This window comes from Pelecanus crispus, chromosome Z, assembly GCF_030463565.1.
Source record: "Pelecanus crispus isolate bPelCri1 chromosome Z, bPelCri1.pri, whole genome shotgun sequence".
In the NCBI taxonomy this organism is placed as follows: Eukaryota; Metazoa; Chordata; class Aves; order Pelecaniformes; family Pelecanidae; genus Pelecanus; species Pelecanus crispus.
This window is the reverse complement of record NC_134676.1, coordinates 46,356,710-46,372,173: the sequence shown is the minus strand read 5'-3', so window position 1 is coordinate 46,372,173 and position 15,464 is coordinate 46,356,710. Positions and strand designations below refer to the sequence as shown.

Below are 15,464 nucleotides of genomic sequence, written 5' to 3'. Positions count from 1 at the left end.
ATCTGCACATGCAATTGCATGATACTAAGTGCACATGCAATACAACAATGTATTTAAGTTTTTCAGAATACAATGATCACAAAATGAAACTTGTTTCATTTATTAAGCCAAGCAAGAAACAATTTTTCCCAGTATAAACCATGTTTGGTTTTTTCCTATCAGACACTCAAATGTATAAAATAAATGGAGACAACACTAAGTCTGAATTACTGAATGGCATTAGATTCTTCCTGAAATTCACTAGGAAACAGTGTGTATTTTTTTTTATATTTTAGAAGACTATTCCCATTCTTCTTTCCTTGCACAGAAAAGTAAACAACACCGAAGTATTGTCCAGACCACACCACCTCACAATGACAGAAATCTGTAAAAATAAAAAATGGGAGAAGTGTAGTGAAAGATGAAATTTGACACCTAACATCAATGTGCTGTAGATCTTGCACTGAAAAAGAGTGAACAAAAAAATTTGCTGATTTTTCACATCAACCAAGCTGAGAAACTCACTGCTACAGGATACTGGAGATAATTAGAAGCTCCACAGCTTCAAAGAGAGACTGAGCAAAATCATAAAAGGCGGGGGTGGGGGTGTGATAATCAAAGGTTATTAGACACAAAGACATCACCCCTGTCTCATGAAGTCCCTGAGTCTCTAGTAGCTCAGAAGTATGTGGAATATCATTGTCAAATCCTTTTAATATCATTAGATTCTGCTGAGATGACTGAGGGTGTCCAAATGGAAGGGCAAAAATTACTTAATACTGCTACTGAGTCTAGAAATAAGATCAGGATGCAAGAAAGCAAAGTGCACTCAGAACATTTTTAAAAGTTTAATTTAAAATTCATATATCATAGCTTACAACAATAAATAGTACATATGTAGTATATATGCACATATGTACTATATATTATATATGTAATTACATATATATTCACATCTGTACAATGTAAATCGATATCATAAATATGATTTCATCCCTTTGCCTTTAATTTCATGGAGGTATCACATTTTGCTGCATACTGCTGATGTGCATATTTTAATGTTTAAGATAATTATAGTGCAACTCACTTAAAAAAACTTTCATTTTACTACATTACAAGATGTAGCAGTGGATGGTTCGTCTGAATCATCTGGACTGTATTTTTTCCATAGAAAATTTTCATTTTTTTTCCAAAGAGAACTTTCATACACTTCTCTCTCTTCTGTCACTGTGGGATGAGATGCTCTTTCACATAGCTTCTCTATGACTGCTATGTCCGTGAGCTTTCTGAGGCTCTCCTCATTCTGCTCATTCAGCATGTCCCAGAAGTCTTTTGGTCTCTCCTTTGATTTTTCTACCTGCCCTGAAGGGAGTCTCCCTGGCGATTCTGTAGGCCCATTTCCATCATTTCTGAAGAGGTCATTGAGAATAGAAGTATCTCCAAGTAAGTCCACAAAAGACTTTTTCTTGCAAGTCTGAGCTTTTCTCTCCCCATTTTCTGACTGAGACAGGGATCTTTTTCTTGGCAGCTGTGTTCCTTTGGAGTCCTGCTGTCCTTCACAACTTTTTACAGACAGCACCTCAATTATTTCTGATTTACTGCTTAATGAGCCAGATGCCATAAAATCCTTGAATGCCTGACTGTTTCTCCTTTCGATATGTTGAGTAGCAACAGTGGGTGATTGTTTATATTTTGCATCAACACACACATCTTGCATGTAGGAGTCATTGTGAAGTTGCTCTACTTCTCCCTTATGGCTCTGCTGGCTCTGTGTTTCTGTAGTTCCACTTAGAAGTAGACCTTTAGCTGATGAAGATCTAGACGCAGATCTTCCAAAATTAATGATGGATTTTTTTCTTCTGGACTGTGCTGTACCCAATTTTCTTTCCTCACAGACATGAGAAGCTTGTGCTGGTATTTCAACTGGGAAGAAAGACTCCATCTCTGGATGCTTGGAAACATAGAATTCCTTCAACATCATCTGCCTTGTTTCTGATGTAGCTTTTGCAATATGTTCTGCCAGTTCTTCCACTGATCCCATGTTAAAGTGGGATACCATTTCTTCAAATTGCCTCCTGTAATTATCAAGAAGGAAAAACACGTTGACACCTTTAACTAGAAACAAAAGCAGCCTTCAAGCAATTCATTCAATTCACATACTTCACATATCCCAGAAAGTAATCACTAGAAGTAACTTCCTTATTAGGAGCTTTGTTTGTTTTAATTAGAAAGAGAAGAAAGTTCTTCTTAGAACTGAATTGACTTCTGAATCCCAAACTCCAGTGGGATTTCGTCAGCTTACAACCCAAAGACTTACTGACCTTCAGTGCAGGTAGGATTTCGTACCAAAGGACCAGAGTTCAGAAGGATGCAGATGGACAGATGGTAGAGTGTTTTTTGGAAAATCAAACCAAAACCACAAAGTAGTTGCTCAAACTCCTTTTAAAAGACTTGCTAAACAAAAGCTGGATAACCACATTCGCAGGAGATAGGGACTGTCCCCTCCATCCTATCTAGCGAGCTATAGAGTATTTGTTCCTGCCAAGAGGCCAAGCTCTAACTAAATGATATCATCCTGATCAAGTTAGCCATAGTTTGGGATCAGGTAACCTAACTGGAAGGCTGGAGAGGTGGGTTTATGCTCCCTTTTCAGAGAATGGCTATGAAACATGCTACCTTTCCTGTACGAGGGCCCCAGTAGGCAGTGAGATTTAACCCTTGCTGGACCTCAAATACCGCTTGACTGGCCAGCTCCAGCTATAGCCTTTGTCTGTGGTGACTGCAGACAGCTTCCCACTCAGCCTTACAACTACAACGCACCAAACTGAGGGACCTAATCATCCTCGTTCATTGCACAGCAGATCCAGATGTACTATAATGTACAACTGTGAGCAAGGTGCTAACAGATGACCTGCTTAACATTTAAGAGTGAATGTACTTAAGCTTTTTGCTAGATACGGCTCTAGGATCTTGGAATAACACCTTTATCACTTCATTGCCTTTGAAATTTTTACCTCAGTGAATTATTCATAACTACGATTACAATTTTGAATATTTTTAGGATGAAGGGTTCTCCTCTACCTGCCTCTTAAATATTTAGAATTTTCAGCATCTATAATAGTAGGCAAGTCTGGCACTTCAACAGTAACAGTTTGGATACCTGAGGCCAGCCAGCTAGTATGACAGATTCTGAACACTAAGAGATGCTACCGAGATACCAAATCTCATATAGTAATTTATTTGTCTCAAGGCTAAATTGAAAATATATACCAAATCCCAGTTCTGTAGGTTTGCCTAGTTAGCTACAGCTTTCTGCTTTCTATTTCCACATACCATCTGGCTATTCTTATTGAACTTCTATCTACGTAACAATGGAATTTAAGTATTTATATTAATAGCAGCAATGTTTGGGGAAAAAGGAAAAATGAGGAGACAAAGATTATTATCCTTCCAAACATGAGGTGGGAAACAATGTATTAAAAGTAGTATTAAAAAAATACTGAGCCCCATGTTAAAAAATAAATACAAAGTCCAATTTTTTTTTTAACAGTCTTTCAATGAGAGTGATGAGAGCTGGGCAAAACCAGTAGGCAGTCAGAAGCTCACACTATGAAATTTCTTGCTTCTATACAGTTTAAACATTGGTTTGTAGTACTGCATGCTGCACATACCATGAATACTGGTGGTGATGACATCTGCACAGCTATGTAATATATGACACACTGAATCAACATGTTGAAGTGATTTTATTTTATTAATCAATTCATTTTATTAATCAATTATGGTACTCTCTGTATAGTGTGAGTGGAAGTTTCCCATTAGTTGTGCTCTTGCCACAGAAGATCATCAATATTCCCCGAGTATGGTTGAAACAAAGACAAAAACAACTGCCCAGAGGAAAGTTCCTTTCAAGCTTAGAATTCTACTTCCATCTCACCAAAACAGTCTCACCTGCGGATTCCTTTGGGTGTCTTTCCAACCAAGAAGGTGGTTGAACCTACTCTGTGTACTTTTTTGTTTTTCTGGGTCACAGGATGCATAACATACGGGTGATGTTGCTTACTCTTCGTCAACATTTCTTGTCCTCCCTTAAAAATGTCCTTCTCTGGTATGTCTTCTGGGTTTTCTTCTTTTTTCTAGTACAACAAGACATGGAAATCATCAAAACAGCTGTGTCTGGGACATAGTGACAAGCTCTATTATGCCCAATTCTGTCACGCTTAGCTAGCACTCAATGGTTGGAATGCTACGAACGGGATTCAGAGCTGCAGTGTAAACTCTCTACTCTGTCACAAACTTCCAGCGACACTGAAGGCAAGTCTTGGTGCTCTAAGAATAAGGTGGGATATTTTTCCAAATAGGTTAATTGTGAGGCTAGGTGAAAGTTCTCTGTAAGTTCTCTAATGCATAAACTTAATCCTGCGCCACAGGACCCAAATCTCAGTTACAACCTCCAAATATTACTATAAAATAGAAAATGCCTGTGTTAACAGTTTAGTCTTAATAGATAAATTAATCCAGAAGATACTATGTATCAAGATTAATGGATTATTTGGATTCACTGCTTCCTGCTTATTAATGCACGTTACACAACTTTTGCACAGTACCTACTCAGACCTCTTAGTTACTTTAGCAATTTAACACTCAAAAGAAAAACTATAAATAATCACAACACTATTCAAAGATACAAAAAAGTTAAGGTAAAATCATTTTTGTCAATATCACAATCTCTAATGCACACTCACACCCAATTATTCAGAATTGTAAAAGATACTTTAGAAAGAGGTATCACTATACTTACCTGTAAATGAAGAAGAAGAAAAAATTTACACATTACACTTTCACTATAATACTGATAAGATTAAAACTGGTAAGATTAAAATTTTAAATGCAATGGTCATAAAAAGCTAGTGTTTTAACCAAATTCAGGAAGACCGTGTTACAGACTAACTCATCATGCATTGATAGTCAATGCCTTGACAAAAATATAATCCTATTTACACCTTATTTTGCAGAAATTCTCACAAATTCTTGTCAAAGTTTCCCCTTTCCCAAAAGGCAAGCCAAGGGAAATATGAAAATTAAAGAATGTGTCTGAAGAGCAGGGAAAAACAGAGGAGAACCAGAAAAGCAACACTACTTTGCCCCCCTCCCCAAATGAGATTGGATAAAGAATAACTGCTTAGTGATGTCCTCACTCCCCCTAATAACACTATTGAGAGATGAAAGCACAAACTGTGTTCACACTTTTGTCATCTGCAGTTCAAAATTTGTTTTTGGATCTACGATGTTTCTTCCCAATGTGTTTCTATTTGATCCATGTCCACTTCCTTTATTACCATGGGCTGTTCACAATGTTCTTGAGCTTTAGGATCTCACATCTGTTCTCAATCCATTACTTTGGCAAGTAACCTCAAACTAGCACACAGAGAAAAATGTTAATAGTAAGGGACCTACAGGCATAAATTCTCACTCTTTAAGCTAAATGTACAACTCCAAAGATTAAAATTTCACTGCATTATTAAAAGTTATACTACACAAAGCTGAAACCAAGGCCCCAATTAAGATAAAAACCCTATCTTCCAATAATATTGTGATGATAGTAACAAAATTAAGATTGAATCAGCAGATGTTATCTACAGCACAAATATTCTACTGTTATCTTGCTAATTCTGTATGCATTTAAAATGTTTACTTTTTTTTAAAGATATACATAGGTAATACAGAACTTTACTTGGAAAATATTTTGAAAGAAGCAAGCAATGCTAGTTTTAAAATATATTTATTTTGATGGAATTTTTGAATGAAAAATATTTTGAGTACTCAGATCTCACTATGATAAGACCTAGCATTTTTGTCACTCTGTCAGGAAATCAGGATTGTATCATTTAATTCAAGCAAGTACGTCAATGCCTGTCTTAAAAGTATTTTAAACGCCCATAAATGTGCACCCATCTACCTCTTATTAAACAAGACCAAAGTATATGAGGCAGCAGTACTTTGGTTTACACATCTGTTCAAACACAGAAGATTAAAAATCTCTTTGGGAAAAAAGCCAATTGTTGTAAACACAATGAAAGTCGTAAAATTGCTTGTCTTTGCAGAGAATCAGAATTAATGTAGAAAGTACTGCTAATTGCAAATAAACTCACAAATGTCATATTTAGTTCTGCAAGTACAAAACTTTTAAGTACGCTGACTCACACTGCCAAACCCAAAAGAACAACAGTAAAATACCACCATATACACACAAAGAGCTCCTCTTCTTCTACCTAATTTAGCTGCTCAAAGTTTTTTCCTGAAAGTAGAAAAAGTTACTATAAACAAGTTACCCCAAGAGCTTCAGGATCTAATGCCAGTGAAAGCCCACAACCACTGTGACTTACTCTTGAAAAACTTCTCAGCTCTCTGGAGCAAAGCCAATTGATTAAATGGCACCCAGTTAGGCTGAAACACAACAACTGGCTCTGTTGAATTTGCCAATGTGCTTGAAAATTTGCCAACTTAAATCCAGCCCTCAAATCCTAAATCCAATTAATTTCTTTTTAAAAAACGATAAACAGTTTGTCAGTAAAACTAAAACAGTTATTTCAGTTTTTCTTAAGATGTCTCCATGTTCATTAAAGGTCAGATCTGAAGTTTGTTACTCTGAGCAATACATAGATCAGACTCCAGGCAGAGGTAAGCTTTACACACATATAAATGAAAATATTCCCTGTATCTTTCCAATAGGGTTACCATTGAAAAAAAACAGTGAAAACGTCAGTCAGTGTTCCAGCACCGTCAACATTCCACACTGTTTTGCTTCCTTTTGAATTTGACTTCATGTATTACTCTGCTTAATTCTTCCCTCTCATAGTCAATTTCTTTCCAAGTATCTTTCACAGTTTGCCTTCTGACTCACCAATTGAAGTCTATTTCATGATAAACATTTCCTTTCAACAGCCTTCTATTTTCTGTTCCTCGAGCACCTTCTCTACCAAACTATTATTGTGTGTGTGACCCCCATTATTTGCTTCTACATGAAATCCCATGTTGACTTTACAGCACTGGTCTTGTTCACCTGAATCATCAAATATATCATATGCATAAGGCAATCTTGCAAAGCAAGACTGAAATTAATACCATTTGATTCAGCTAGGAACCTCTGGCTCTTGCTCTTACACTACTGATACTACTGCATTTAACAATCTCTTTATATTACTGAATGTCAGACCATTTATGAATTAATAAATGTTACAACTGAAAGAATGGAATAAGGGAAACACAAATCCTTCAACACAAGAAGTATTCTGAGCATTTGGAAGTGCAGATTATCTTTGTTTAACTTAAAGTACTGTATATTAATTAATATACTTAGGTAAGTATAGGTGTTGCTGAACTTCTTGAAAGAAAATTTTGATGATACAAGATCTGACTACAGTGTTTTCAAATCATTATTGGAAAACTGGAATGACAGTAGTGATCAGTCCATAAGCATATCTCAGGACTAGAAAGAGTGATTCAATAGAAAGAAAGAAAGGAGAATTAAGAAGAACAAGTCAATTTTTTTTTTGTAAAAAATATCCAACTGTTTTGCCAAATAGCAAGTCTGGCTTTACTTTATGGCTCAGCCACGTAACTACTGGAAAATGTTAACCAATTTAACACAGGGAGAAGAAAAATAGTCAAAAAACTCAAATTGCACAAGTAGCGACACAAATTCTTTCTCCTGGAATTAAGATTCCATCCAGTGCCTAAGTAAGTAATAGCACGTTTTTCTCTCACTTTAAAATGTAAATATGCTTAAAAGTTTCAAATACATGATTATGAACAAGTTATTCTGAATGAGAACTAAAAATCACAGCAGAAAAATCCAAAAGCATTCTTGCCAAACGTTATACCATCCCATACAGTGTGTTAAAACATACTCTTCATGCACCGCATAGCACACCTTCTGATTAGCCCTCTGAAATACACGATGCAAAGCTCAAGAAATACCTAGTACAGCATACAGTATCTGCTATATGTATTTAAAAAAATTTTTACAAAAAGATTGACAGCAACCATGAAAGCAGTTAGTCTTTACCAAATGTTTAATTATACTTAAGACATTATGCATTTGCAGTGCACGTTATGAAATTTCCACTGTTCAAAGTGGCAAAGTTTCACTTAAACTTGACCACACATTTGCTGGTCATCTGATAAATTAGGTGCGCCAATACCAAGTCATCTGTAACACCATTACACATTTCTGCATTCTTTACATTTTCTCCTATCACAAACCAGTACCTTGGTAGGGGGAAAAAGGTGCAGCAAAATAATTCCTTTGATATCAAAGACAAAAAATTTCTATTGAGTTACTGAATGTAACATTTTTACTGTTTTATTCAACTTTGTGCACTTCCACATTGTCAAGAAAATCTTCACACAAAATTCAAAAGAAATAAACAATTTATTTTCAAAGGCATACATATAAGACAAAGGGCCACAGATGCAAGTTGCTTAGGAGAAGGCAACACTTTTTGGATTCAAAAAATAATGTGAGAAAAGGTTATAGTACAGAAAACATCCCAGTAAATGGAAAGAAATGAAGTTAATGGAAAGAAATGAAGTTAATGGAAGCACGGTAAAATGAAATTGTTTAGTGCTACTGCAAACTACAGAAAATAACATGTAAAAGTGCAGCCATTCCTTCCTGTCTAACACTCGTTTTCTTATCCTATCCCCTCTTCATTTACTGCACTTACTCTGAATAGGCTTTCCATATAATGCGATCAGAAAGAAGAGGGATTACTACATAGTTATGCAGAAAATAGTTTAAAAGTATTCAGAAAATCTAGGAACTCCTACCACACCTGAAAAAAATATATCAAAGAAATCATTTATTTTCACCTTTCATGTTCCATTTAGTCTATGGGGTTTTCAACATAAACACATTATATCCTCCTACCATAGAAGATATTTTCCTTCACCACTTCTTTTGTTATGTATGTGTCTCATTCTTAAAAGTATATAGCAAGGCTTGGATACCAATTATGAGTTTCCATTTCTTTGAGTGACGTATTACATACAGGCTGTAATCAAGAGCCCAGCAAAAGTGGTAGCATCTGCACATTTAGAGTCCCACACTAGTTCACATTTAAGGGTAACGCTCCTCAAGAAGAATGAAGACATACAGCTGAGCATCAAGCAAGAATTTAAGCACCACAATGCAGCAGTAACTTTTACTTAGAGATTCCATCTTGAATCTGCAACAACTCTTGGATCTGTTAGCTCCATGTGACAATCTGTCTCCTGCTGCATAGTTACAGCAGTTTTAAAAATACTATATACCTACCAAAACCAACTTTTGTCTATCTGACAGTACGAAATTTCAGTATCTGTTCTTCCTGCAACAGGTATAAAGAGGTGACTCTACACTCTGGAGCAATGAATGCTAATTCATGTATAAGCATCCTCAGATATGACTGAGACAACTGGCCACCTTAAGCCTGTGACTTACCTCTTCGCCTATTCAGCCCCTTCAAGGAAGGCAAAAGAACAAAGTTCACCTTTTTAAGCAAGATGAAAATGTATGGGAGACTAAGTGAGCAGAGTCTAGGAGTTAAGATGTGTAGAGAAAAACAGAGAAACAGAGATTCAGGGATACAGTTTTTTTTAAGCTGTCTCATGTTCGTGGCAATTCAAGTTATCAGACTTAGAGGATAATGAGCTTCCTTCAAAAGCCTGAATCTGAAGTTGAAAACACGTTTGCATATTGTTCCTCAGCCATAGTTGTACTATGTCTGAGCATCTTCCTCTTTTACTGCCTGACTACCCGAAGTATCACTATGGTTAAGAATCTTGCCAAATACTGACTTCCAGTCAGCAACAACCCCCTCTGACTTTTCCCACTCACAGCTGAAACACTGTTAACAGACTTTTCTCTTCAGGTATGCATGAAACCACTGCTGCCAGATATCCAGGATACTTTCCATTGCACAGTTTCATTGTTTGTTTTCATTTCTAAAACAAACAAGAAAGGCCTTCTCAAATCTCTAGCTGCCTTGCAGTCACCTAAATCATACCAAAGCATGAAACACAGTGAATTCAGTATGACTGTCCTCTTAAAACACAGCTTGCAAGCAAATAACAAACCCTTATGCCATATTCTACATTGTATTTTCTGACTCCCCTCAAAACCTGGGAAAATACATGACTTTCCAGATATATTGTGAGATGCAGTGGTGTTTGGATGACTTATTATTTTGATCAGGTGATACTTACTGCATTATAGTGATAATTTACCTACTCAAACTACAATCCTAATTATTTCAGCTAACCTTTTTTCCCCTTATAGTTTTCCTTGTTTCTCCCCTGGGAGCTTTCCCTATAATATGTACAAATTACTATGACCTTTCCATATGCTTTTCGTGAACATATGCTATTCTTTGATATTGTTTTTATTTTACCTGTGTTTCCTCTACTTGTCAGGACATTCTATAAACACCTTGAAATGTTTGCTACCTGACTGTTCGTTCTTGGTCTAGTTTCCTTCTCTCTTCTACATATACATGTCAAACAAGAACTTCTACCTAAATTATTCTGCATGCCAACAAAGACAAAGGATAATAGTGTCCACATAAAACTTCACGCAGTTTCTCTTAAAATGAGGTCCATATGGTCAAGATAATTTTAACAAGTTATCAAATGAGAATGTCTCTACTTTCACCTGATTCTTAAACTGGAATTGCTCTTCTGCTTACAGAGGATACAGTCCCGAACAAACTATGTACGTCAGAGTGTTATGGTGACTTACACAACCCGCAGTTTGAAATAAGCCTGAATCTTACTGTATTCTAGAATGATTTCTGATGTGAACATTAATTTTCCCTCTGAATTTAACTTTCTTTACTGAAAAGCAGTCTCACAGACTGAATTTGTCTGTTGCTCTAACAAAACAGGACCGTAGAATGAAAATTAGAGGTAATTGTATAGCTAACAGCCAGTACTTCAATTATTTAGAAAATGAAGATAACCTACCTTAAAATTTTAGAATGCTCTAGGACAATCACATTTACACTCAAACTTTCTGAACTAAACAAAGCTACTCAGGATGTTGGCTCTGTATACAAAGGTATCTAATATTTCATTGTATCACAGGAGACCAATAGCTGAAATATTCTTCAAGCTACGAAAAATGTTAGATGTATTCTGGGTCCAAATTACTTCTCCAAAATACTCTGTCAACACCAAGACCAGTATTTAACTGTACTTGCTGATAAAAGTAAAGAAATTTTATCAGAGTAATATGCAGTTATTTTCCCCTGGCTGTCACATCTAGCTTTTCTGCTTGTACAAACTGAGAGCGAGGACACTGCATAAACTGCAATCTTTTGCTTGCTAGTGGAGAATTAACTGCTAAGTGAATTGAGGATGTATTGTGTTCTGTTTATTTTGCATTTACTTCTGAGTCTGTTTCTTCTCCAGTCAGGTAACAGAGCAACAATTTCTCATGGGGAGCAGTTTTGTTTAATTTGTTAACTCTTTAACAAAAAACTCCTATAACCCATATCACTGTCTTGCACCAAAAATCTGACCATAAACCAATATAGTTATTATTACTGTTGAGAATGAGAGGAGATAATCAGCCTGTCTCAGAATTCAAAGCTAAGGTAATTGCTTATTCCAGCAGAAGCCTGTGGACTTGCACCTATCTTCTTTCACCGTCTCATCTCTCCATCAAACAGCAGCAAAACCAAAAGCCACACGCATACACCATAATGAGTATGCAACTACATGCTTCACAGAATACCACATACGAACTCACCGCATTTAAAAAAAGCCATACTGAAATAGTTAAGTCCATTGTAAGCTGAAACTGTAAACTCAGTAAAGCAGCATTACAGGCCAATCATTTGGGAACAATTATTTTAAAGCTGAATAGCATTCCCAATCGTAGAAGAGCAAGGATAATGGAATGTTATCTCCCAAAAGCCTACTCTTTGTAAACAACTATCTAAACTTGTTGAATCTGAAAGCTGTGCAAACACACTGCAATCAGAGTTACTATAACTGACAGAAAGTCTTTGTTTAAATAATCTACAAAATGTCAATGTAATACAAATACGATAAAGAGGAGTTCTTAATAACACAACTTTTGTATTTACAGTATTCTCAACAGCACTTAAATCTGCATTGGAGATACAAAGGGCATGTTTTTTCCTAGGCTGACAGCATGCTTAGTTCTCTCATTTACACCACATTGCAATAACATAAAGAGGGGTTTACCATTAATCCAGGTTTTACTACAAAGCATCCCGTTATTTCTCTGTCAAACACTGGCAAGAGTGCCAAATGTCTGTCATCCAATTCAGAGGATTAAGTCTTCTTTTATAGTGCGATTCTTGTACCAATTTATAAAAATACAGATATAGTTTCTTAGAGCTGGTCACAGTCTATATTTTGGCCTGAATTCATGCCGCAGAGGTTGAATATGACAGCTGGCAGGAAGCTAAGGGGAGAATACATCCTCCCCCTTTTCAGTCACCACATTTCTGTTGCCATAGTGATTAATCCTCAATTGAATGGCTGTCTTTGTACATTTCTTTTCAGTAAAACTTTAAGTAAACTTAAGTTGAAAACATGCAGTTGACTGAAAAAAAAAAAGAGAGACTCCACATATTCAACAGGTATAGTACAAGTTCTTGTGACTAATACTTTTCCACATATTAAAAAGTGCAAATTAGCTCTAATGTGGGACATCATCAGTTTTTCAAATTTAGTATATCCGGTTCCCATTTTTTTGTCTTTTTTGTGAAACCTCCAAGGCTTCTCCAAAGTCTTCCCCATGCTCTAACCCCCCCACCAAGATCCCTATTGAAGAAATACTACACAAATTCAGCTTCATAGGAACTACAGAAAGTCTATTCTAGAGTTCTGCACTTATGCAAAACATTTCACATAGGCTGTTTTTGCCAATTAACAGAGAAATTAATTAGGAAATTAAGAAATACAGTAATTTACTTCAGAATAGACTAGAAATGTGAAAAAAAGATATTTAATCTTGCCTCTGGGAGGCTTCTATTTCTTAAGATAACTAAGGAAAAGCTTCACAAACAACAGTGCAAGTTACCCAAAAACCAAAGTAGCAACCTCCTCACTGAAAATCAACCAGGCTGCTTTTGAACCTGGAACCCACTAGCAAAAAAAGGATCAAAAAAGCCAAAACCTCTAGAAATACTTAGTAGATGACTAAGGTCTTCGAGAAAGTGTCAACACTTTCATTTTTTCCCAAAAATTAATAATGACAGCATAATTTTGAGTAAAATAATCGCATGAATGACTCAAGACTTCTTTTTTTCTGATAGGCTGAAATACCAGATCTGCTCTGAAAATTAGTCTGTTTTTGTAAGTCCACCATGTCCAGTCTACAGGTTCATTTCACATGTTTTCTTTGAGAAGCTTTTGTTTTCAATATCCTTCCTTCTGTACAAGATAGATGAAAAACAAAGGACTAGCTTCTTAACAGATAGTAATAGAGATAATCTTTCACTTGTTTCATGAAAAACCAATGAATTTTTAACCAAGTCTATTTCCACACGTGCAAGCAGAAGAGACTTGAACTGAAACTGAAATGCAGAACAAAGATGACTCAGTGTCACTAAATGAGCCTAAGAACACCACACAAAATAATGCAGGAAAGCCAAGCTATTTATTCCAATAGATTAATTTCTAATATAATGTTCTTCACTCAGACTTCTACATAGAAGACCAGAAAACCCTTGTTACTAATAATAATCTTCTACGAAATAGCAGATCAAGTATATTCTGTAGTCATATGCATAAAGAAGCAACAAACACCAGCTCTCAGTAATTTTTAATGGAGTGGATATGTGTCACACTAAATGACATGCATTTTCTACCCTCAGGTGTTTGAATACTGAAGCCTGGTGCGATTCTCCCTGCATCGTGGTATCACAGAACTGACCATAATTTCTGCCTTAACCCTTATGACTTGCTATGGAAGAATACAAATAGGGCAAAAAGAGACACTTGACTGTCTTCTGAGACACTTAGGTTCTGGGATGTACAGTAATTTTTTAGAACTACAGAGGAAGTTGAGATGTATAACCTGTACCTCCAAAATTTCCTCAGGAACAGCTGTCTGCCACACCTCTGCATGAAACAAAAATTCCCTGGCTTTGTTTTGATTACTGAGGCTTTTAAACACCTCTAATTATTGAAGCTTCAGTGCCTTCCACATAAGCAATGCTACCAGAAACATCAACTCTTTGAGGGACCGCTATCATACTGTCCTGTTCGTTATTCTCAAAATCTAAATTGATCTGACACTGTGAGTTGTGGTCAATGGTCAGAATATTGACAATCTTCAGACACAGGACAATATGTACAATTCAGGAACTGTTGGTAGTAAGTTAAAATATTTTACTGTAATTTTAGATAGCTCTTAAATGTAGAACACTAAGTATATAAATACCATGTCTATCTAACAAAAGAAATTGTTAGTCTTTTAAGTACCTCCCTGATTATACTTACAAAATAAAGTATAAGCAAATATCCACTGCTGTACATGACTATTTACAAAAGTTCCCTCTATAGCAAGACAACATTATCTCTCTTAATTGAAAATGCTACTCCAACTCACCTACAGCTACAGAATCTGCTTCCATTTTTATCAATCCCATGGCCTTCTGTGATAAAGGGAATACATTCCCAAAACCACAATTTATTTTAGTTTTTTCAGGATCATACGATAAAACCTTTCCCATTTGTTTGCTTTACTATTGTCATATAGAAAGTATCTTCAAATAGTTATCTTTCTTTGCTGGACAGGACTTATTTTGACTAATGATATTCAACAAAAATATGGTTTATTCTCTTGCTTGTATAACTAATGCATACTTCATACTGCTACTTTTACTACTTTTAGATTTGATCCCACCTTTCATAGCTGCTAAGTTATGGGAGAGCTCTCATGATGCTCTATTTTTATTCCTTGATGGCTGACTTCATATTCTGATTGCCATTACCTAAATGTATTTTTGATAGTCATATAGAATTTATGGAAATACACACTAAACAAGCATTCAGGATTATAAACGTGAACATTCTAGTTAAACTAGTCAACTTACACAATTCCTTTTAAAACAAACAAAACCTGATTATGACTGCACTCCCTACCACCTCGGGAGAAAGAAGAGTCAAAGGCTCTGCAGCAGTCTTGAAGCCATGTACCAGGACTGCTATGGAACCTGGAGCACAAAGCAAGAACAGGAGAAATAGCAGCAAGACCTACTTCTCATAAAAAGAACCAAGATTTTGTTCCCTTAAGCCTTTAATGGTACAGAACAATAACAGGTTAAAATAATATGTCCTATACTTCAGAGAAAAGGTAGTGGGGTATATGACCACTAGCGCAGGTAACATTCAGGACAGGCTGAGTACTTATTACTGGATATGCTTGATTGAAACCTACAGTTTAAAAGGTTAAGAGAGATTTG

At 35.9% G+C, this 15,464-nt stretch overlaps 1 protein-coding gene across 4 annotated transcripts in view; it reads right to left on the bottom strand.

Moving 5' to 3' along the window:
• Nucleotides 1-831: 831 nt before the first annotated feature.
• Nucleotides 832-15,464, bottom strand: part of ERCC6L2 (ERCC excision repair 6 like 2) — a 59,703-nt gene continuing 45,070 nt past the window's right edge. The window contains exons 18-19 of one of the 4 annotated variants that reach the window (XM_075727222.1): nucleotides 3,931-4,115; nucleotides 832-2,054 (exon numbers count right to left, since the gene is read on the bottom strand). In XM_075727222.1, coding sequence (XP_075583337.1) covers nucleotides 1,079-2,054; nucleotides 3,931-4,115 — 1,161 coding nt within the window. In that variant the 3' untranslated portion in view covers nucleotides 832-1,078. Of the gene's footprint in view, nucleotides 2,055-3,930; nucleotides 4,116-5,335; nucleotides 5,398-15,072; nucleotides 15,216-15,464 lie in introns of those variants that run through there. The other 3 variants (XM_075727225.1, XM_075727224.1, XM_075727226.1) reach the window with 3 other exon arrangements.